This window comes from Dendrobates tinctorius, unplaced genomic scaffold (genome assembly GCF_039654945.1).
Source record: "Dendrobates tinctorius isolate UK_male_01 unplaced genomic scaffold, ASM3965494v1 ptg000103l, whole genome shotgun sequence".
Classification (NCBI taxonomy): Eukaryota; Metazoa; Chordata; class Amphibia; order Anura; family Dendrobatidae; genus Dendrobates; species Dendrobates tinctorius.
This window is the reverse complement of record NW_027361771.1, coordinates 19,681,906-19,706,772: the sequence shown is the minus strand read 5'-3', so window position 1 is coordinate 19,706,772 and position 24,867 is coordinate 19,681,906. Positions and strand designations below refer to the sequence as shown.

At 40.8% G+C, this 24,867-nt stretch overlaps 1 protein-coding gene across 2 annotated transcripts in view; it reads left to right on the top strand.

Annotated features, from left to right (window-relative positions):
- Positions 1-281: 281 nt before the first annotated feature.
- The window catches only part of HLF (HLF transcription factor, PAR bZIP family member), a 49,130-nt gene continuing 24,544 nt past the window's right edge, over positions 282-24,867 (top strand). For both annotated transcript variants that reach the window (XM_073588115.1, XM_073588114.1), the window contains exons 1-2: positions 282-588; positions 11,320-11,655. In XM_073588115.1, the coding sequence (XP_073444216.1) occupies positions 474-588; positions 11,320-11,655 (451 nt within the window). In that variant the 5' untranslated portion in view covers positions 282-473. The remainder of the gene's footprint in view (positions 589-11,319; positions 11,656-24,867) is intronic.

The following is a 24,867-nucleotide window of genomic DNA, read 5'->3' as shown; positions in this document are numbered from 1 at the left end:
AAGGGGTTAAACGCACAGCATCAGTAAAGCATAGCGTGCAACCCTAATCCCAAACCTACTTTAGGGCAATAAAAAGGAATCACTGATGCATTGCGGATCGGAAATTTGTTGCTAGAGTAATGCAGGATTCAGATTGCGGGGCAGGAGAAATGCGCAAACAGGTGAAGGGGAAAAAGCAGTGAGGCGGCAACTAGAACCAAGATATCAGTGTACAGTAAGTGGACCAGCGCGAAGCCACGCCCCGCCTTACCTTTTGAGGAGAAGAGGCGTGGTCGTGACGTCACGCCTGTCAGCCGCGGCACATGGAGATGGGGCTGATCGCAGCCTCTCGGCACAGAGCTGGATTTGCAGTGGGAGAGACAGGAGCGGCAGTGTGACGGGTCACCAGGCTGCACAGTCTGTACTATCCAGGGCACGGGTCAGCCTGCTATCTCCTGCCTCCTCCACCCTGAAATCCCTGCACACCATCGGAGATGGAGAAGATGTCAAGGGTCTTACCGCTCAACCCAACTTTCCTACCTCCGACCTACGGGGTGCTGAAGTCTCTGCTGGAGAACCCTCTGAAGCTGCCCATCCATCACGAAGATGGTAACTCACGCTTACTAGAGATGGACAATGTTATTAGTCGTATTGTTATCATTATTTGTGTATTATATTATTATTATTTGTATTATTTTTGTATTATTATTGACAATTTTTAATACTTATATGATTTTTTTTTGTATTTTATTATATTATTCTCATGACTAGTATTATTAGTAGCACTAGGTGACGATGTAGCAGAGCTGATTTGTGATTTCATGGGTGCATTGCTAGTTCTTTGCATTATGGGGTAAAACAGTAGATTTGTGCCAGATGTCAAACTCCTCTCTGCTACATCTGTACATACATGGGGTATGATCCCCACAGCTGCATCTGGACACATTCCGGTATGATCCCCACTGCTACATCTGCACATATTACGGTATTATCCCCACTGCTACATCTGGACATATTGCGCTATGATCCCCACTGCTCCATCTGCACATATTACGGTATGATCCCCACTGCTACATCTTCACATATTGCGGTTAGATCCCCACTGCTACATCTGTACATATTACAGTATGATCCCCACTGCTACATCTGTATATATTACGGTATGATCCTCACTGCTACATCTGTATATATTACGGTATGATCCCCACTGCTACATCTGTATATATTGCGGTTAGATCCCCACTTCTACATCTGTATATATTACGGTATGATCCCCACTTCTACATCTGCACATATTACGGTATGATCCCCACTGCTCCATCTGCACATATTACATTATGATCCCCACTGCTACATCTTCACATATTGCGGTTAGATCCCCACTGCTACATCTATACATATTACGGTATGATCCCCACTGCTACATCTGCACATATTACGGTATGATCCCCACTGCTACATCTTGCCATATTACAGTATGATCCTCACTGGTACATCTGGCCATATTACAGTATGATCCCCACTGCTACATCTGTACATATTATGATCCCAACTGCTACATCTGTATATATTATGGTATGATCCCCACTTCTACATCTGTATATATTACGGTATGATCCCCACTGCTACATCTGTATATATTGCGGTTAGATCCCCACTGCTGCATCTGTACATATTACGGTATGATCCCCACTTCTACATCTGTATATATTACGGTATGATCCCCACTGCTACATCTGTATATATTATGGTATGATCCCCACTTCTACATCTGCACATATTACGGTATGATCCCCACTGCTCCATCTGCACATATTACATTATGATCCCCACTGCTACATCTTCACATATTGCGGTTAGATCCCCACTGCTACATCTATACATATTACGGTATGATCCCCACTGCTACATCTTCACATATTGCGGTTAGATCCCCACTGCTACATCTGTACATATTACAGTATGATCCCCACTGCTACATCTGTATATATTACGGTATGATCCTCACTGCTACATCTGTATATATTACGGTATGATCCCCACTGCTACATCTGTATATATTGCGGTTAGATCCCCACTTCTACATCTGTATATATTACGGTATGATCCCCACTTCTACATCTGCACATATTACGGTATGATCCCCACTGCTCCATCTGCACATATTACATTATGATCCCCACTGCTACATCTTCACATATTGCGGTTAGATCCCCACTGCTACATCTATACATATTACGGTATGATCCCCACTGCTACATCTTGCCATATTACAGTATGATCCTCACTGGTACATCTGGCCATATTACAGTATGATCCCCACTGCTACATCTGTACATATTATGATCCCAACTGCTACATCTGTATATATTATGGTATGATCCCCACTTCTACATCTGTATATATTACGGTATGATCCCCACTGCTACATCTGTATATATTGCGGTTAGATCCCCACTGCTGCATCTGTACATATTACGGTATGATCCCCACTTCTACATCTGTATATATTACGGTATGATCCCCACTGCTACATCTGTATATATTATGGTATGATCCCCACTTCTACATCTGCACATATTACGGTATGATCCCCACTGCTCCATCTGCACATATTACATTATGATCCCCACTGCTACATCTTCACATATTGCGGTTAGATCCCCACTGCTACATCTATACATATTACGGTATGATCCCCACTGCTACATCTGCATATATTACGGTATGATCCCCACTTCTACATCTGTATATATTACGGTATGATCCCCACTGCTACATCTTGCCATATTACAGTATGATCCTCACTGGTACATCTGGCCATATTACAGTATGATCCCCACTGCTACATCTGTACATATTATGATCCCAACTGCTACATCTGTATATATTATGGTATGATCCCCACTTCTACATCTGGACATATTACGGTATGATCCCCACTGCTACATCTGTATATATTACGGTATGATCCCCACTGCTACATCTTGCCATATTACAGTATGATCCTCACTGGTACATCTGGCCATATTACAGTATGATCCCCACTGCTACATCTGTACATATTATGATCCCAACTGCTACATCTGTATATATTATGGTATGATCCCCACTTCTACATCTGGACATATTACGGTATGATCCCCACTGCTACATCTGTATATATTACGGTATGATCCCCACTGCTACATCTTGCCATATTACAGTATGATCCTCACTGCTACATCTGGCCATATTACAGTATGATCCCCACTGCTACATCTGTATATATTACGGTATGATCCCCACTGCTACATCTATACATATTACGGTATGATCCTCACTGCTACATCTGTATATATTATGGTATGATCCCCACTGCTACATCTGGCCATATTATGGTATAATCCCCACTGCTACATCTGGCCATATTACGGTATGATCCCCACTGCTACATCTGCACATATTACGGTATGATTCCCACTGCTACATCTGTATATATTATGGTATGATCCTCACTGCTACATCTGTATATATTATGGTATGATCCCCACTGCTACATCTGGCCATATTATGTTATGATCCCCACTGCTACATCTGGCCATATTACGGTATGATCCCCACTGCTACATCTGCACATATTACGGTATGATTCCCACTGCTACATCTGTACATATTATGGTATGATCCTCACTGCTACATCTGTATATATTATGGTATGATCCCCACTGCTACATCTGCACATATTACGGTATGATCCCCACTGCTACATCTGCACATATTACGGTATGATTCCCACTGCTACATCTGTATATATTATGGTATGATCCTCACTGCTACATCTGGCCATATTACGGTACGATCCCCACTGCTACATCTGCACATATTACGGTATGATCCCCACTGCTACATCTGCACATATTACGGTATGATTCCCACTGCTACATCTGTACATATTATGGTATGATCCTCACTGCTACATCTGTATATATTATGGTATGATCCCCACTGCTACATCAGCACATATTACGGTATGATCCCTACTGCTACATCTGGCCATATTACGGTATGATCTCCACTGCTACATCTGTACATATTACGGTATGATCCTCACTGCTACATCTGTATATATTATGGTATGATCCCCACTGCTACATCTGGCCATATTATGGTATAATCCCCACTGCTACATCTGGCCATATTACGGTATGATCTCTACTGCTACATCTGGCCATATTACGGTATGATCCCCATTGCTACATCTGTATATATTATGGTATGATCCCCACTGCTACATCTATAAATATTACGGTATGATCCCCACTGCTACATCTGTATATATTATGGTATGATCCCCACTGCTACATCTGCACATATTACGGTATGATCCCCACTGCTACATCTGCACATATTACGGTATGATTCCCACTGCTACATCTGTATATATTATTGTATGATCCCCACTGCTACATCTGGCCATATTACGGTATGATCTCTACTGCTACATCTGGCAATATTACGGTATGATCCCCACTGCTACATCTGTATATATTACGGTATGATCCCCACTGCTACATCTATACATATTACGGTATGATCCTCACTGCTACATCTGTATATATTATGGTATGATCCCCACTGCTACATCTGGCCATATTATGGTATAATCCCCACTGCTACATCTGGCCATATTACGGTATGATCCCCACTGCTACATCTGCACATATTACGGTATGATTCCCACTGCTACATCTGTATATATTATGGTATGATCCTCAATGCTACATCTGTATATATTATGGTATGATCCCCACTGCTACATCTGCACATATTACGGTATGATTCCCACTGCTACATCTGTACATATTATGGTATGATCCTCACTGCTACATCTGTATATATTATGGTATGATCCCCACTGCTACATCTGCACATATTACGGTATGATTCCCACTGCTACATCTGTATATATTATGGTATGATCCTCACTGCTACATCTGGCCATATTATGGTATGATCCCCACTGCTACATCTGGACATATTACGGTACGATCCCCACTGCTACATCTGCACATATTACGGTATGATTCCCACTGCTACATCTGTACATATTATGGTATGATCCTCACTGCTACATCTGTATATATTATGGTATGATCCCCACTGCTACATCAGCACATATTACGGTATGATCCCTACTGCTACATCTGGCCATATTACGGTATGATCTCCACTGCTACATCTGTACATATTACGGTATGATCCTCACTGCTACATCTGTATATATTATGGTATGATCCCCACTGCTACATCTGGCCATATTATGGTATGATCCCCACTGCTACATCTGGCCATATTACGGTATGATCTCTACTGCTACATCTGGCCATATTACGGTATGATCCCCATTGCTACATCTGTATATATTATGGTATGATCCCCACTGCTACATCTATACATATTACGGTATGATCCCCACTGCTACATCTGTATATATTATGGTATGATCCCCACTGCTACATCTGCACATATTACGGTATGATCCCCACTGCTACATCTGCACATATTACGGTATGATTCCCACTGCTACATCTGTATATATTATGGTATGATCCCCACTGCTACATCAGCACATATTACGGTATGATCCCTACTGCTACATCTGACCATATTACGGTATGATCTCCACTGCTACATCTGTACATATTACGGTATGATCCTCACTGCTACATCTGTATATATTATGGTATGATCCCCACTGCTACATCTGGCCATATTATGGTATGATCCCCACTGCTACATCTGGCCATATTACGGTATGATCTCTACTGCTACATCTGGCCATATTACGGTATGATCCCCACTGCTGCATCTGTATATATTACGGTATGATCCCCACTGCTACAGCTATACATATTACGGTATGATCCTCACTGCTACATCTGTATATATTATGGTATGATCCCCACTGCTACATCTGGCCATATTATGGTATAATCCCCACTGCTACATCTGGCCATATTACGGTATGATCCCCACTGCTACATCTGCACATATTACGGTATGATTCCCACTGCTACATCTGTACATATTATGGTATGATCCTCACTGCTACATCTGTATATATTATGGTATGATCCCCACTGCTACATCTGCACATATTACGGTATGATCCCCACTGCTACATCTGCACATATTACGGTATGATTCCCACTGCTACATCTGTATATATTATGGTATGATCCCCACTGCTACATCTGGCCATATTATGGTATGATCCCCACTGCTACATCTGGCCATATTACGGTATGATCCCCACTGCTACATCTGCACATATTACGGTATGATTCCCACTGCTACATCTGTACATATTATGGTATGATCCTCACTGCTACATCTGTATATATTATGGTATGATCCCCACTGCTACATCTGCACATATTACGGTATGATCCCTACTGCTACATCTGGCCATATTACGGTATGATCTCCACTGCTATATCTGTACATATTACGGTATGATCCTCACTGCTACATCTGTATATATTATGGTATGATCCGCACTGCTACATCTGGCCATATTATGGTATGATCCCCACTGCTTCATCTGGCCATATTACGGTATGATCCTCACTGCTACATCTGTATATATTATGGTATGATCCCCACTGCCACATCTCTACATATTACGGTATCATCCCCACTGCTGCATCTGTACATATTACGGTATGATCCCCACTGTAACATCTGTACATATTACGGTATGATCCCCACTGCTGCATCTCTACATATTACGGGTTGATCCCCACTGCTACATCTGGACATATTACGGTATGATCCTCACTGCTACTTCTGTGCATATTACGGTATGATCCCCACTGCTACATCTGGACATATTACGGTATAATCCCCACTGTAACATCTGGACGTATTACGGTACGATCCCCACTGCTACATCTGTACATATTACGGTATGATTCCCACTGCTGCATCTGTACATATTACGGTATAAACCCCACTGTAACATCTGGACATATTGCGGTATGATCGCCACTGCCAAATCTGTAATATTACGGTATGAACCCCACTGCTACATCTGGACATATTACAGTATGATCCCCACTGCTACATCTGGATATATTACGGGTTGATCCCCACTGCTACATCTGTACATATTACGGTATGATCCCCTCTGCTACATCTGCACATATTACGCTATGATCCCCACTGCTACTTCAGGACATATGTTCCCCACTGCTACATCTGTACATATTACGGTATGATCCTCTCTGCTACATCTGGACATATTACGGTATGATCCCCACCTCTACATCTGTACATATTGTGGGTTGATACCCTCTGGTAGATCTGTACATATTACGGTATGATCCTCACTGCCACATCTGTACATATTACGGTATGATCCCCACTGCTACATCTGCACATATTACGGTATGATCCCCACTGCCACATCTGCACATATTACGGTATGATCCCCACTGCTGCATCTGCACATATTACGGTATGATTACCACTGCTACATCTGCACATATTACGGTATGATCCCCACTGCTACATCTGCACATATTACGGTATGATCCTCATTGCCACATCTGTACATATTACGGTATGATCCCCTCTGGTAGATCTGTACATATTACGGTATGATCCTCACTGCTACATCTGGACATATTATGGTATGATCCCCATTGCTACATCTGGACATATTACGGTATGATCCCCACTGCTACATCTGCACATATTACGGTATGATCCCCACTGCTCCATCTGTACATATTACGGTATGATCCCCACTGCTACATCTGCACATATTACGGTATGATCCCCACTGCTACATCTGCACATATTACGGTATGATTACCACTGCTACATCTGGACATACTACGGTATGATCCCCACTGCTACATCTGCACATATTACGGTATAATTTCCACTGCTACATCTGCACATATTACGGTATGATCCTCACTGCTACATCTGCACATATTACGGTATGATCCCCACTGCTACATCTGCACATATTACGGTATGATTACCACTACTACATCTGGACATGCTACGGTATGATCCCCACTGCTACATCTGCACTTATTACGTTATGATTACCACTGCTACATCTGGACATATTACGGTATGATCCCCACTGCTACATCTGCACATATTGCAGTATGATTACCACTGCTACATCTGGACATATTATGGTATGATCCCCACTGCTACATCTGTACATATTGCGGTATGATTACCATTGCTACATCTGGCCATATTACGGTATGATCCCCACTGCTACATCTGCACATATGACGGTATGATCCCCACTGCTACATCTGGACATTCTACGGTATGATCCCCACTTCTACATCTGCACATATTGCGGTATGATTACCACTGCTACATCTGGACATGCTACGGTATGATCCCCACTGCTACATCTGGACATTCTACGGTATGATCCCCACTTCTACATCTGCACATATTGCGGTATGATTACCACTGCTACATCTTGACATGCTACGGTATGATCCCCACTGCTACATCTGCACATATTGCGGTATGATTACCACTGCTACATCTGCATATATTACGGTATGATCCCCACTGCTACATCTGCACATATTGCGGTATGATTACCACTGCTACATCTACATATTATGGTATGATCCCCACTGCTACATCTGCACATATTACGGTATGATTACCACTGCTACATCTGGACATACTACGGTATGATCCCCACTGCTACATCTGCACATATTACGGTATGATACCCACTGCTGCATCTGGACATTCTACGGTATGATCCCCACTGCTACATCTGTACATATTGCGGTATGATTACCACTGCTACATCTGTACATATTATGGTATGATCCCCACTGCTACATCTGCACATATTACGGTATGATTACCACTGCTACATCTGGACATATTACGGTATGATCCTCACTGCTACATCTGCACATATTACGGTATAATTACCACTGCTACATCTGCACATATTACGGTATGATCCTCACTGCTACATCTGCACATATTACGGTATGATCCCCACTGCTACATCTGCACATATTGCGGTATGATTACCACTGTTACATCTGGACATGCTACTGTATGATCCCCACTGCTACATCTGCATATATTACGGTATGATCCCCACTGTTACATCTGCACATATGACGGTATGATCCCCACTGCTGCATCTGGACATTCTACGGTATGATCCCCACTTCTACATCTGCACATATTGCGGTATGATTACCACTGCTACATCAGGACATATTACGGTATGATCCCCACTGCTACATCTGCATATATTACGGTATGATTACCACTGCTACATCTGGACATATTACGGTATGATCCTCACTGCTACATCTGCTCATATTACGGTATAATTACCACTGCTACATCTGCACATATTACGTATGATCCTCACTGCTACATCTGCACATATTACGGTATGATCCCCACTGCTACATCTGCACATATTACGGTATGATTACCACTGCTACATCTGGACATGCTACGGTATGATCCCCACTGCTACATCTGCACATATTACGGTATGATTACTACTTCTACATCTGCACATATTGCGGTATGTTTACCACTGCTACATCTGGACATGCTACTGTATGATCCCCACTGCTACATCTGCATATATTACGGTATGATCCCCACTGCTACATCTGCACATATGATGGTATGATCCCCACTGCTGCATCTGGACATTCTACGGTATGATCCCCACTTCTACATCTGCACATATTACGGTATGATTACCACTGCTACATCAGGACATATTACGGTATGATCCCCACTGCTACATCTGCACATATTACGGTATGATCCCCACTGCTGCATCTGGACATTCTACGGTATGATCCCCACTTCTACATCTGCATATATTACGGTATGATCCCCACTGCTACATCTGCACATATTATGGTATGATCCCCACTGCTACATCTGCATATATTACGGTATGATCCCCACTGCTACACCTGTACATATTACGGTATGATCCCCACTGCTACACCTGTACATATTACGGTATGATCCCCACTGCTGCATCTGGACATATTACACAAAAAAACTGAACTGGAGTAGACTTGAATAACATGCATGATGTAAAAGCATGTTCACACTGGCCATAAAAGCAAGCAAAACCAAAGGAAAAATCAAAGTGGGCACATATTTATTTTCATTAAGTTAAGTAAAAAAGCAAGTGCATTAAATAATAAACATAGGGTACTTGGTAAACACTGTTTTGATCAAAAAAGTATAAAGCTGTCCCACCATATTACAGTATGATGTAGGTATGTTGGCCAGATCCCTCTCTCATGGATGCGTCCATAAATTAGTTAATTCATTATTTTCTAAGTAATTTGCACCTTTAAAGTTGACGTTCCGCTACAATTCACTGAAAAGGACACAAACTCCTAAAACATCCCAGCAAAAAGCAGCCATGTATTCTGCACACACAGCACTAATGCGGGAAATACACCTGGCTGCACCATCGCTCAAGGCTTTCTGAGATCTGTAGTTCTACCTGAGCCATGAACGCCTTGTACTGATGAGGTTAGGTAACTGAGGCGGCAGAATGTACCAATCACATGATTCCACTGAACCGATCACATAATGAGATTACAGCAATCTTGCAAATGTGAAGAGAAATGTGAGCACAAGCCTGAAAACTTTTGATTACTACCTCTGGTTTATGTTCTTCAGAATGTAAAAAGAAACACAAAATGTGTAATTCATACAAACATTATTTTGATGAATGATGTATGATATGTTGTGTATTGGATCAGACATCATTAATATATATTTGTATGTTGTATGTATAAATGGTCTGATACATGTGATATATGTATACATGATGTATGATGGAATCCATATGATGTATGATCCAATACTTGTGATATATATATATATATATATTAATGATGTATGATGGAATACATATGATGTATGATGCATGTGATACATGTATAAATGATATGATGTAATACATGCCTGTATAAATGATTTGATACGTGTGATGTTAATATTAATGATGTATGATGCATGTAAAATGATGCATGATTCAGTCACCAAGTAATGGCACAGTCATCCAAAGCTGTGTCCAGAAACCAGAAGCACAACATGTAAAATGGTAATATTTCTGTTTCTTGGTGTCTTCCCGGTTGCCATGTGCATGTCAATGTTTCATTATGCTGGTGTTAAGTACACTACATGATGAGCCTGAGAAAATATCAGCTTTCCCGTCTTTGGTCATCTTGCTATAACATGCTGCACATTATCCGATATTAAATGATTCCATCTTTACCCATTTAGCCTTCTGTAAAGAAAAAGACAAGGAAAAGAAGCTTGAAGATGACACGTCAAGTTCCACTGTCCCGCAGTCGGCTTTCTTGGGGCCAACGCTCTGGGACAAGACCCTACCGTATGATGGAGATACCTTCCAGCTGGAGTATATGGACCTGGAAGAGTTTCTCTCCGAAAACGGTATTCCACCAAGTCAGTCCTCGCATGACCTGAGCTCCCATCAGCCTAGTCTCCAACAGCCTCCGGTGACACCACCTTCTGTCATTGATCTGAGCAGTCGGGCATCCACATCTGTCCTGCCAGGCTTGGTACCCCAGAACTGTATGCACAGTCCAGTAAGACCCTGTAAGTGCCTCTTCCTTTAATATAAGAACAAATGACAATTTGTGAACAATACAGCCGCACATTTGAGTTCATTTAGATTCTCAAGTGTCAGAGATGTCATGTATGAGAAGATCACATGTTGGGAGCTCTGCAAAAAGTTTTCCGGGAATTTGAAAAGTAAATTCAAATAAAGGTCAATTATATATTGTGTCAAAGTTATCCAAATAATAAGAAACATACCAGAATAATTAAGTGGTCCCCATTCTGTAGGCAAACGTGGTCTGGGATTACAGACGTCTTTCCACATAATAGATCTTTTTGACTTCATTTGCCATTTACACTTGACCCAGATTCATCCTCATTTAGCTTTTCCTAAAAGTAGGGGTAGCTGTTCTATAAAAAATAAAAACAGAAGTAACATAGATATAGAAACATTATAGAAGCTGTTTTACATGCATGTGACCATTTTCTTTGTACTGTTATTCACGGCCAAGCATTTTTAAGCTTGAGGACCACTTTTTGAAAGCTCTGTCCTTCTCAAGGCTGGTCATAAGTGTGGATTGTTCAGCCACGTTCTCCTGCAGAAACCATCAGGCTTTGTTGAAGCTCTTTGTCCTTATAAAGCCACGGCTCCAAATAGCTGTGCGCATCAAGGCAACTCAAGCATCACTTAACTGTTCAGTTTTTTCCTAACATACAGCAGGTTACAAAAACATTGTCCGAGAGTAGTCAGAATTCCAATGTATTGTACAGTTATTCTGAAACAGCTCATCAAACTATTGTAGTTGTGAGGAGTGCCACACTAGAAAGTGTAATATATTGCAGCTAAGGAAGAGTTTTGAGTTGTCTTTCACAATCAGGATAGTTTTAACAAACATCAAATCCATGACCTTCCATAGTTTAGTGGTTACCTAGACTTTTAAATAACTTTTGATATGTTGTAGCCCCTGAAGAACATTGGATATCCATATCCTAAAACTCCCACCAATTGCTAATACTAATTGCAGAAGTGTTCAGCTTAAGTGGTGAATGAACCCCCTAGACTTTCCATCAAGCATAAGCTGAGCACTTCTGCCCCTTAGTTAGAGCCATCATGGAGGTCTCTGGACCCAGACCCCCAGTGATCAACAGTACTGAACACAGGCTTCAACATGTCAACAATGATTTGAAAGTTCACTTACCCTTTAAGTACTTTTTGTTTGGTGAGTGTCCATAAACCTGGAGTTATAACTTTCCTCATGTGCATGATGAAATATAGTATTAAGGCAATCATTTCAGTTATAACGAATTGACATTAATGTCCATGGGCCTTAGCCATTCACTCTTAGAGGAAAGAAGATCTTTCCTTGGTAGAATCTTGGAAATCTGTCCAGAAATGGTTTAAAGAAGTGTCGGAGATATATTTGAGAACATCACTTTGTTCCCTGGTAGAATCTGGGGAATCTGTCCAAAAATGGTCTACAGAAGTGTCGGAGATATATTTGAGAAGATCACTTTGTTGGGATTTGTGAGCTAAGACCAACAATGAATTCTCGATTAAAAACAAGGGTGCTGTCATTTTGGAAATCATTGGAGGTTTCGTCCTGCAGATCTAGTTGCTCTGATTGCATACCATATGTCTGTCCTATGTCTGATGTTCAATTTTATGCTGGTTTCTTCCTTGGCACCTCTGATCTGAATGTATGATATATAGCATCGCCTATCGCGTACAGTATGCATGTTTGGTTTGTAAGGTTTTTGTATCATATTATGTAAATTATGCTGTTATTACATTTTGCCATTGTAATAGAACATTCCACATCTTTATCACTCTTACTGTAAAGAATATCTTCCTAACCTTCTGAAATTAGTCAGCAGCACATAAATGACACCCACTTTGTCCATTGAACAACTCTTGGATCATATGGAATCCTTAACACTAACCACCAATATTTGGGGAAGTCACAAGATTTCCCAAAGTCTTGTTGTTACAATTATCAGTCATGATGTTGGCACATAGTCTTTACTAGCATAATTTCTGAGTCAGATGATGTACAGTCACTGACTTAAGCTACAAATATGTTGGGTGCCATATGAATGGTTAAAAAGCTGCCTCTCCTAGTAGCCTCTGGCACAGACACCACATGGGGTTGTGTACTGTGATTACTTTTATCAATGTAGTGGAAGAATAGAAATGTTCATGAACATTATTATTTGAGCTGTTTTATTACAAGGGCCATAGTTCCATCTGTAAAAACCCTACCTGGCATCCTCAGCCAGGTCCTGTGACCTATGTGGGTTGTGTTCTGTTCTTATGCAGTATGGTCAAGCTATATATTGTGTTTTTGAGAAATATATGTTGTCTTTATTATATAGATGTAAAACTGATTTTCAAAGTAATTTGTCCTTGTGATAAATTATAGTTCTGTAAACTCTGTAGGAACAAACAGCTTACACGGTGCATAGGAACTCTCTTAGATTTCAAGGTCAGTGTAAATATACTGTATTAAAATTATTACCTTAATGATATATGGAGCCTTTGTGGGTTTTGATGGGAGAAGCATTTATATAAAGTCTGAAAAGCTTAGGAAAATACACAGTTTGTCACCCAGTTTATTAGTCTAGATCGGTGTTTCTCAAATTCCAGTTTTCATGGCCCTCAACAGATTTCAGGATTTCCTTAGTATTCAACAGGTTTTGGAATTCTTATCAAAGCATCAGAAATTGACACAGGTTCTCTCACCTGAGCAATACTAAGAAAATCCTGAAAACCTGATCTGTTGGGGGCCTTGAGGACTGGGGTTTGGGAAACACTGGCTTTAATTGGGCAAGTTGGTAGTGAATGTATCTGGAGATATTCTTTAAGATGTAGACACACCATAAATGGTGACCACTAGATCTCTGTCAATCAGGTAACCACAATCCCTGCTACCATTAGACTCCGTCATGGGGTGTGGGGTTAGTGTTGGCTGGTAAGCCATGGACCGTGGTCACAGGATGATAAATTGGATAATTGTACTGAGTGAAGGAAAGCATCAACAAGTACATGCCAGTATGTGAGCTGTGTTCAAAAAAACTACAATCACCCAAAGTGTTAGGCTTAGTTCACCCATCCTAGAAAAAAAAACTTATTTTTTTTTCTCAGATATGCTGGTAGTTTCCCTTTTTGTTCTCTGAACTTTTTCATCCATTGACTCTTAGTGAAAAATTGATGAAACTTGGCTATAACTGAAAGATGCCTTCAACATGTCATACATGGTTTCACATAGACTTTAGTGGCTGAGTTTCTTGAGTAGGACATGCTCTGACTCTCACGGATTGGACATACAGATCCATTTTTAAAACAGATGTGTATGGATAAATGAAACTCTATGGGTCTGGGTATTGTCCAAGTAAAAACAGCACTAGAACGGGTCAGATGGAAGTGTGAATGTAGCCTTATACTCACTATAGAGGCCAGATGAATGCCATATCTCTAACAGAGCAATATATACAGTGTATGATTCTATTCACATACATTTTTGCCTTTCGGAGTAAAACCAATTTGTTGTTTGCAATCCAAGGCTTAACGGAGCTGTGAGCCAAGACACCACTCTCACTAATCGCTACTAAGTATAGCTATATGCATAGCTAAGAATGGCTGGATTATACAGAAATCTCTCTTTAAATATACTCCGGTGCCTAGCGGAGCGAAACAATTGTACGTTTTCAAAACAGATTATCGCTGAAGGGAAAAAATGAAATAAAACCCTCTTCCCTTTTTAAGCCTCATTTGTACGGCAGGATAATTAACAGGTGTATGCACACACTTAACACGCCTCTCTCGTGTTTACTTTCCCAGCCTGTAATTGAGACGTGTGAGCGCACGGTTCGTCAATGTGTCTGCTCACATTTCATCTCATGTGAGTGCAGATTACGCTGTGATCTGTACACATGGCTCTACCCTGTGCTGTCTCCTCACACTGCTCAGTCGGGGAACAGACTGTCTGTGGCTAAGTGGTTGCTAAACTTTTTTCATTAGCACCACATAAAGGCTGCCTGGATATAAAAACTGCACTGATAAGACTCATGGTGCATAGAAGAAAATAGTGTAAGGGGTAATGTTTCTCCTTTTGGAGAGTGACATACTATCTCGACATACCCCTTAGACCTCAATCCAGAGCGTCTCACCTAGCCAAATCAGTTCTCATACATTGCACTGATGAGAGGCAATACCCCGATACACCGTGTCTGCAAATTGAGATTCTGATTTGGCTTTTACCCTAAGTCATATTGAAAGGCTTGTTAAAGGGAATCTGTCACCCCATTTTTGCCCCATAAGCTGGGGCCACCGCCATCAGGGGCTGTAATTCTGTAATGCTGTAGATAAGCCCCCGATGAAACCTGAAATATAAGAAAAAAGAGATAGATTATACTCACCCCGGCGTTCGTTCCGGTCCGATGGGTGTCTCCGCCCCATCCGGCGCCTCCCATGTTCATACGATGATGTCCTCCTCTTTGCTTCTCTCTTGGCTCCTGTGCATGCGTACTTTCTCTGCCCTATTGAGGGCAGAGCAGAGTACTGCAGTGCGCAGGCGTCGGAGCTCTCTGACCTTTCCCGGCGCCTGCGCACTGTAGTACTTTACTCTGCCCTCAACAGGGCAGATAAAGTACGCCTGCGCAGGAGCCGAGGGAGAAGCAAGCAGGAGGACGTCATCGTATGAAGATGGGAGGCGCCGGCCCGGACCGCGACACCCACCGCTCCCGACTCCGCCCCTTGTGAGTATAATATAACATGTTTTTTTTATCTTTCAGGTTTCATCGGGGGCTTATCATTTTTGCCCCATAAGCTGATGGCGGTGGCCCCAGCTTATGGGGCAAAAATGGGGTGACAGATTCCCTTTAAAGGGTCGATAGAGACTTTTAGCATTGCTGTTTTCAACAGGTGGGCTATAGAGTTCAAGTCCTCTTCCTCTGGAGGCAATTTACATAGAAGAAAGTAGTTACCTTTTATATTTTACATCCATCTTGGAAATTACACAGGGAAGTCAATTAGGACTGATCCAATCTACTAAGTTTCTTATGCCTCAAAGTTGAGCACTGAGAAAGACATGAACCAGTAACACAATTGGAAGTAGGTCTCGGGCATTAGAGATAGCTGTTAAAAAAAAAAAAAAAGCACCACGTTCCAGTTTAGTCCTCATGGGGATGTAAGGGGTGATGTTTTCCTTCTGGAGAGTGACATGACTGGCATGCCAGTGTAAGGAGGCTTATAAGCCATGCAATGCTCCTCTGGGAAATTAAATATGCAAATTGCCGCTTGAGAGAGGAAGAGGACTTGAAGTTAATGTCGACCCTTTAATGAACCTTGCTGTATGACTTAAGGGTTTAAGTCCCGTCTCTCTCTGAAGAGGCAATTTTCATGGCTGATATGTCTCCTTACATTGGCATGCCAGACATGTCACTCTCCACAAGGAGAAACTTTACCCCTTAGATCCCAGCCATACAGCCGAATCAGATCTTATACTTTGCACTGATGAGGGGCAATACCCTGAAACACTGTCTACAAGTTAAGATTCTGGTTTAACTTTTATCCCAGGTCATATGGCAAGGCTCGTTAGAGGGTCTATATTAACTTTTAGGATTGCTACTTCCAATGGATGGCACTAGAGTTCAAGTCCTTTTTCTCTCTGGAGGAGGCGATTTGCAAGTTTAGACCTCAAGAATGGATTGCAAAGACTTTACTTTCAAAAAAGTAGACTACTGTTTATGTAGATGGTTAGTTTGAAATCCCCAAATTATGGATTTACGTGAGAAAAGATGATTAATGAGACTTTGATACTGAAACTGGGAGCTCCTTTTATTCAACTTTTGTCTCTGCGGGTAACTGCGGTGTTTGTAGCACCTCAACCAACAATCAGGGATAGCTCATGGCAGGGTCGTGATCTGGAATTTTCTTAAAATCCACACCCAAGTCAGTGTAGGATTTTTTTTACACAACAAATCTTCATCCTGCACATTCAGATGGAAAGTTCACTGTGTTTTTACTGTACTTTCCTAAACATCAGAGCAGATTAGTGCTAAATAAGAGCAGGTTCTAGTTTGGTAAGCACAGTCTGTCCATTTATTATATGTCCAGCTATTCCACTGCAGGGGATATGTGTGTGGCCAGAGAGACCCCCCCTCCAGTGACCATAAGTGAACCCTCAGGGTTCAGGTGATAATAGCGATCGACTGATGACTGGAACAGCTCATTTTAGAGAAGGGATTGACCAAAGGGATTGTCAATTTAAAGAGATTGGTCTAGAAAAAAAGATTTAATCACAGGATAGACAATAATTGTATTATCGTTAAGGGTCCTACCACTTCTAGCCTCAAGATCTCTAAGGTCCCAAGCCTCCATGCACTCTACTGCTCTATTCAGTATACATGGGACTGGCATTATCATACTCCACTAGATCCGTCAGTCCCATAGACATTGACTGGAACACAAGTAACTAGGTGATCAATATTTTTTGGCTGGGCTAACCCTTTTTAAAAGAAATAAAACCCACTCAAGTCTATAAAGCACAATGGCCCACATGTCACAACTAAACCCTGAGCCTACAGGACAGAAATACAAAAAGCCCCCAAACTTTCCTTATTTTCAGTGGTCACTTGCTCTTCCATTGGCTACCAAAGATGTTCCTTGTAAAGAGAACCCCTAGTCAGATACAAAACAAAAAACTGTGAACTACAGTTTCCGGAATATGACACATAAAATGGATTTGTAAGCTTTTGGCTGAGCATTTGGGTGTAGCACTTGAGTAAAAACTCCAATATTAGGAAAATATTAAAAAACATGGTTCACATAGCTTGTGATGTTGGGAACCAGAGCATCTCCGCCAACGCGTTTCAAACACACAGTCTGTTATTTTATCCCCTTGACACTAGTCCGTCTGTTGTTGGAACTGTTACCATACAATGGGACATATGACCTCAAAGAATTGTATGAAGTGTTCTCACGATCAGAAACCTCACTTCAAGGACTCATGTACATAGACTGGTACACAATACATGCTGTTATCCTATTGATGCTTGATAGGTCATATGACAGTAAAACTACAATACCAAGATTATTAGGGTAGACTGGTGCATTCTGGATTGTATACTTTACTAAAGAAAACTACATAAAGTGCTCATTTTGATAAAGAAAAAGTGATTTTGTCATTTTCTTCGTTGCGACATCATTCTCAGAGATTGGGCTAATGGCCCATATGAGTCTACGAGTCACGGAGGACGGAGAATGCATTACTCCATACTAACGTTATCTTAGACCACCATGCACTGCCATACATTCTGTGGGCCATTTGTAGGTTTACCTATGGCGCACCCTTACGGAATAACCGTCATTTTAATTTCACAAATCGATAGTATGCATGAAAATAAGCAACATTGTCACACTTCTTGTCAGTGAAATTTTATTTCGTTGTTTTTCAACTAATCTATCAATTTGGTAAAGTTTGTAAAATCTGTATTCAGTGAAGACATATTTTTCAGTTACTGAGACAGAAGGGAAGACAGTTGGTCCTTTTATAATTCTATGGAGAGGGTAAGGAGGAACTAGAGGTCGACAGACATTCTGCTGCAACTTTTCTTGAACTCCTATATTAGTAATGTAAAAATGTATCCTGTACCGAATACAGATTTTACACTGTGATTTTCCAGTTTTGAGAATGAAAGATCAGTCCTAGCAGAAAAAGCAGATTTATGTAATACAATATAATATTAATATATTACAATATAATATTAATATATTACAAAGTTTCTTATTTTCACATGTACTGTTCATTTATTAAATAAAAATTTCAACTATCGTGACTCTTCAAGCTAAATTTAAAATGGACGACCTGTTCATGGCTATCATCTATTCGTTTTGGAGAATTTCAGCTGAAAATTAAAGATTTTCATGCTTCTTTTCCACTCTCGTGGTGTGACCGGTGATTTACACACTTGTTGCTTCACAGCTTATTACATCAGATTTCCACAACGCCCTGATCGTTTTAGTGTTCCTTCAGGGCCACAGAAGAACAATTAGACTTTGAGTCTTAAAGAGGTTTTCTATGGCTTTTATGAGATATTCCATCAGATCAATAGGGTGCTGATCCCTATCATAATCACCAATCCATTGGTTGAATGAGCCGTGTCCTCTTCAGTGTTTACCAGGTGTATCACCATTCATTTGGGAGTGACTACGCCTGCTACCATTTCCTAAGGAAACTAAATAAATAAAGTGAAAAATCTGAAACAAAATTGAAATCACTCCCCATTTTCCAATTCAAAATTAAGGAAAAAAAACATATTTGGTATCAATCTGTCTGTAAGAGTCTGGTCTATCAAAATCTGAAATCATTTAAACCATATGTTAAATGCCCCTCACCCCCCCAAAAAATCTTAATTTTTCAGTTTTCTTAAAAAAATCAAGACAAAGTGGTCGAAATGTGTTATGTACCCGAATAACCCCAATAACTAGTTGATTTTTTTTTTTTTTTTTTACAGTTTCACCCCAATTTGAATTTTTTCCCATTTTTTTCAGTACATTATATAGTAAAATGAAAGCAAAAAACTAGCCTCTATATGGCTATGTCGACAAAAAAAAAAAATAAAGCTCTTGGAAGAGTGGGAGATAAAGACGAAACAAAAAACTGCCCAGTCTTGAAGGGGTACTTTTGTGTTTTGTTTTTTTTTTGGATGGTTAAAAAAAGATTTATTAGGAAGGTATAAAATGTTCTCTTGCTCTTGCCAACATAATAGAATCTTTTTTTTTTTTAGTTCACAATTTTATCCCGACATATCAGTCTTGAAAAACAAAACACTAGTTGTATTGTAGTGGTGGATCAACAGTTAAGACTTCTTTAAAGGAGTAATCCCGTCCCTGAGGGTTGTAGGGTTGCGTCACAAGAGTTTGACCCTGGTCACAAGGCCTTTACAGCACATTCAGTTCAATTAGACTTTAATAGAAAAAAAGGGAATTTATCCTGAAGCTAACAGGCGCGTGGACAAACACTTAAAAGAACAAAAACTCCTTTCTTATAGTAAATGCATTTTACTATTATAAAATCTGGTCATCTGTACACATCAGGCAACCATTCTGCCCAAAGCAAAATACGCTGGCCTGCTTATATAATGTGTATGTGCTGGAGCGGCCAACTGGTGTGACATATATCTGGAAAGCCTTATCAATTTACATAATAATAATAATAATAATCTTTATTTTTATATAGCGCTAACATATTCCGCAGCGCTTTACGATACATATGTGGGAGTCAGGAGTTACCGGTTGTGGGTGTACGGGGATGAGAAGAAAAGGACCATGATTTGACCGCGTACAATTACATCAGTGATTTATTTGTTAACATCTCTCTAGGAAGGATGGATCAAGGGTCTAGCGCTATAACTGTATTATGACCGGTCATAATTGGACGGCTTGGATAAACTGTCGTGTATTGGGTTATATTTTACATAATACAGTTTACAAAATCATAGAAAAGCAAAAATGTCTGTCCGCACCACCCCGCACACAGGTTGTGTGTCTACAAACATCAAGGACATTGGTCTGGCAGCATGTCAAACACTGCAGTTATTTTAGGTATGTTATCTTTTCCCCGATAACTTTGACTTTAATATGCAGGAGGCTTTATCAACCAAGCAGTATTACAATTTAGAGTTTAGCAAAAGTTGTATTAACAACTAAATGTATCATTAGAAAAATCACCAATATACAGCCTTTTCTTAGCTATATTTTAGCATGCAATTCCAGGTGACATCCAATATAACTGGCATTACAGCTCTTAACAAGGGTGGTTTTGGGGTTTGCAAACTCGATAATTGTCCATAATTGTCCCCCAATTACTAGTTTTACTCTTAGGGTACCGTTTCACATAGCGACGCACCAGTGATCCCGACAACGATACGACCTGGAAGGGATCGCTGGTGCGTCGCTATATGGTCGCTAGTAAGCTGCCAAACAGGCAGATCTCTTCAACGACGCACAGCAGCTATTCTGAACGATTCCAGCCTGCGTCCCTGAGTTCTGCGTCGCCAGCATGATCAGCGATATCCAGCGGGGGGGTGGTCGCCGCTATGTGTCACATGTAGCGAGATCGCTGTTGTGTCACAAAATCGGGGCCTTAAGATGGCGAGCACAGGAACAAATTTGAGGTGTTAAATTTGACTACTATATGGTACTACTATGTGGACTGTTTTAAAGGAATCTGTCAGTCGTATCAACCCACCTAAGCCATCTGTATGGGGATGTAGGTCATAGAAACTTGAAGAAACTGGCACCTTGATATCTTCTATCCAATGTCTTATTCCTGAGAATTCCACATTTTTCTTAATATGTAAAAGAGCTGTTCAAGACTGTGGGCCGGACCCTGATCTGCATGAGAATCTGCCTCCAGAGCTTATTGTAAATTAAAAGAGGCCTTGCCAGTGTAAGACATGTAATGACTGACTGTCTGCTCTCCTGATCTACATGTCTCACACTGGTATTTCCTTCTTCATAGCTCTGGAGGCAGATTCTCTGGGAGATCTATGTCCTACCCATAGATCTTAATGGCTCATTTACATATTAAGAAAAAGGTGGATTTCTGTGGAATAAGACATGAGATTGCTTTTATCATTTTAATTAGCTTCCAGTGATCTACATGCCCCTATCGGAAGGTTCACCCTACTGACAGATTTCTTTTAAAGTGTAACTGTCATTTCAGGAGTACTTGCAGCAGAATATCTGTGTTTTCCTCCAGCTTACATTTTATGTAAGCATTATTTGATTACTGAGTAATATACGGTATATGCCCACTGTATAGTTCCATCATGTGAGCTCTAAATGGCAGTATTGTTTTGACACTTTTATATTGGTTGAAATTATGATTTTCTGACTGTAAGTAAAAGAGTAATATCTTTTTTTTCATTATACAATGGTTTTCATAAGGGTCTATCAAAATAATTTGCTATAAGTGGTTACCAAGCACTAATTATTACAGTACACTGAGGATATCTGATATCTAAACATATTTATCACCCGGTGTACTTTTTTATTGGCATAGGCAATGTTTGTTCATTAAAGATAAACAGGCATAGACTTGTGAGCAGCGATTATCTTATTCATGAGGAGCAGCTAGGAAGTGCGGGTACTTCCTGTACAGTGTGTAGAGTGTGTGTGTACCCCGGCAATGCGCCAAGTCCTATATTTACTAGAGTGTCTACATGTGGATGTTCTAGTAGACGCTGGCTGGCAGTAGGCTGGTACGTTCTGTGCCCCGGGTGTGGGAGTGACTCTGGTGAGCTCCTGTCACGTGGAATGACTTGTGCTGTGAAAGAAGCTTCAACTTCCACTTACTTTCACTGCTAGTAATTACTCATGGGAAGACTACAGTAGGCTCCTTGTACAGTACATCATGTACAGTAATAATTATTACAGTCAATTGTTTATTCACTTAATAGTCTAATGCCGCTGCTGGTTGTAAACACCTGGTCCATGTGATCGGAAGTGACCGAGGAACAGTGAGTTATTATTAGTCGTGGATCTGAAAATCAGGCCGTATGAAAAAAAACCCTCTTTCTGGGGCCAAGTAAATAGTACAGTTAGGTCCATATATGTTTGGACAGAGACAACATTTTTCTAATTTTGGTTCTAGACATTACCACAATGAATTTTAAACAAAACAATTCAGATGCAGTTGAAGTTCAGACTTTCAGCTTTCATTTGAGGGTATCCACATTAAATTGGATGAAGGGTTTAGGAGTTTCAGCTCCTTAACATGTGCCACCCTGTTTTTAAAGGGACCAAAAGTAATTGGACAATTGACTCCAAGGCTATTTCATGGACAGGTGTTGGCAATCCCTTCGTTATGTCATTCTCAATAAGGCAGATAAAAGGCCTGGAGTTGATTTGAGATGTGGTGCTTGCATTTGGAAGGTTTTGCTGTGAAGGAAACATGCGGTCAAATGAGCTCTCCATGCAGGTGAAACAAGCATCCTTATGCTGCAAAAACAGAAAAAACCCATCCGAGAAATTGCTACAACATTAGGAGTGGCAAAATCTACAGTTTGGTACCTCCTGAGAAAGAAAGAAAGCACTGGTGAACTCATCATTGCAAAAAGACCTGGGCACCCACGGAAGACAACAGTGGTGGATGATCGCAGAATAAACTCCATGGTGAAGAGAAACCCCTTTACAACAGCCAACCAAGTGAACAACACTCTCCAGGAGGTAGACATATCAATATCCAAATCTACCATAAAGAGAAGACTGCATGAAAATAAATACAGAGGGTTCACTGCACGGTGCAAGCCACTCATAAGCATCAAGAATAAAAAGACTAGACTGGACTTTGCTAAAAAAAATCTAAAAAAGCCAGCACAGTTCAGGAAGAACATTCTTTTGACAGATGAAACCAAGATCAACCTCTACCAGAATGATGGAAAGAAAAAAGTATGGCGAAGACGTGGTACAGCTCATGATCCGAAGCATACCACATCATCTGTAAAGCACAGCAGAGGCAGTGTGATGGCTTGGGCATGCATGGCTGCCAGTGGCACTGGGTCACTAGTGTTTATTGATGATGTGACACAGGACAGAAGCAGCTGAATGAATTCTGAGGTATTCAGAGCCATACTGTGTGCTCAGATCCAGCCAAATGCAGCCAAACTGATTGGTCGTCGTTTCATACTACAGGACAATGACCCAACACATAAAGCCAAAGCAACAAAGGAGTTTATTAAAGCAAAGAAGTGGAATATTCTTGAATGGCCAAGTCAGTCACCTGATCTCAACCCAATTGAGCATGCATTTCACTTGTTAAAGACTAAACTTCAGACAGAAAGGCCCACAAACAAACAGCAACTGAAAACCACCGCAGTGAATGCCTGGCAGAGCATCAAAAAGGAGGAAACGCAGCGTCTGGTGATGTCCACGAGTTCAAGACTTCAGGCAGTCATTGCCAACAAAGTGTTTTCAACCAAGTACTAGAAATGAACATTTTATTTACAATTATTTAATCTGTCCAATTACTTTTGGTCCCTTTAAAAACAGGGTGACACATGTTAAGGAGCTGAAACTCATAAACCCTTCATCCAATTTTAATAATCTCCAATGAAAGCTGAAAGTCTGAACTTCAACTGCATCTGAATTGTTTTGTTTAAAATTCATTGTATTAATGTCTAGAACCAAAATTAGGAAAATGTTGTCTCTGTCCAAATATATATGGACCTAACTGTATATTAGAGAGA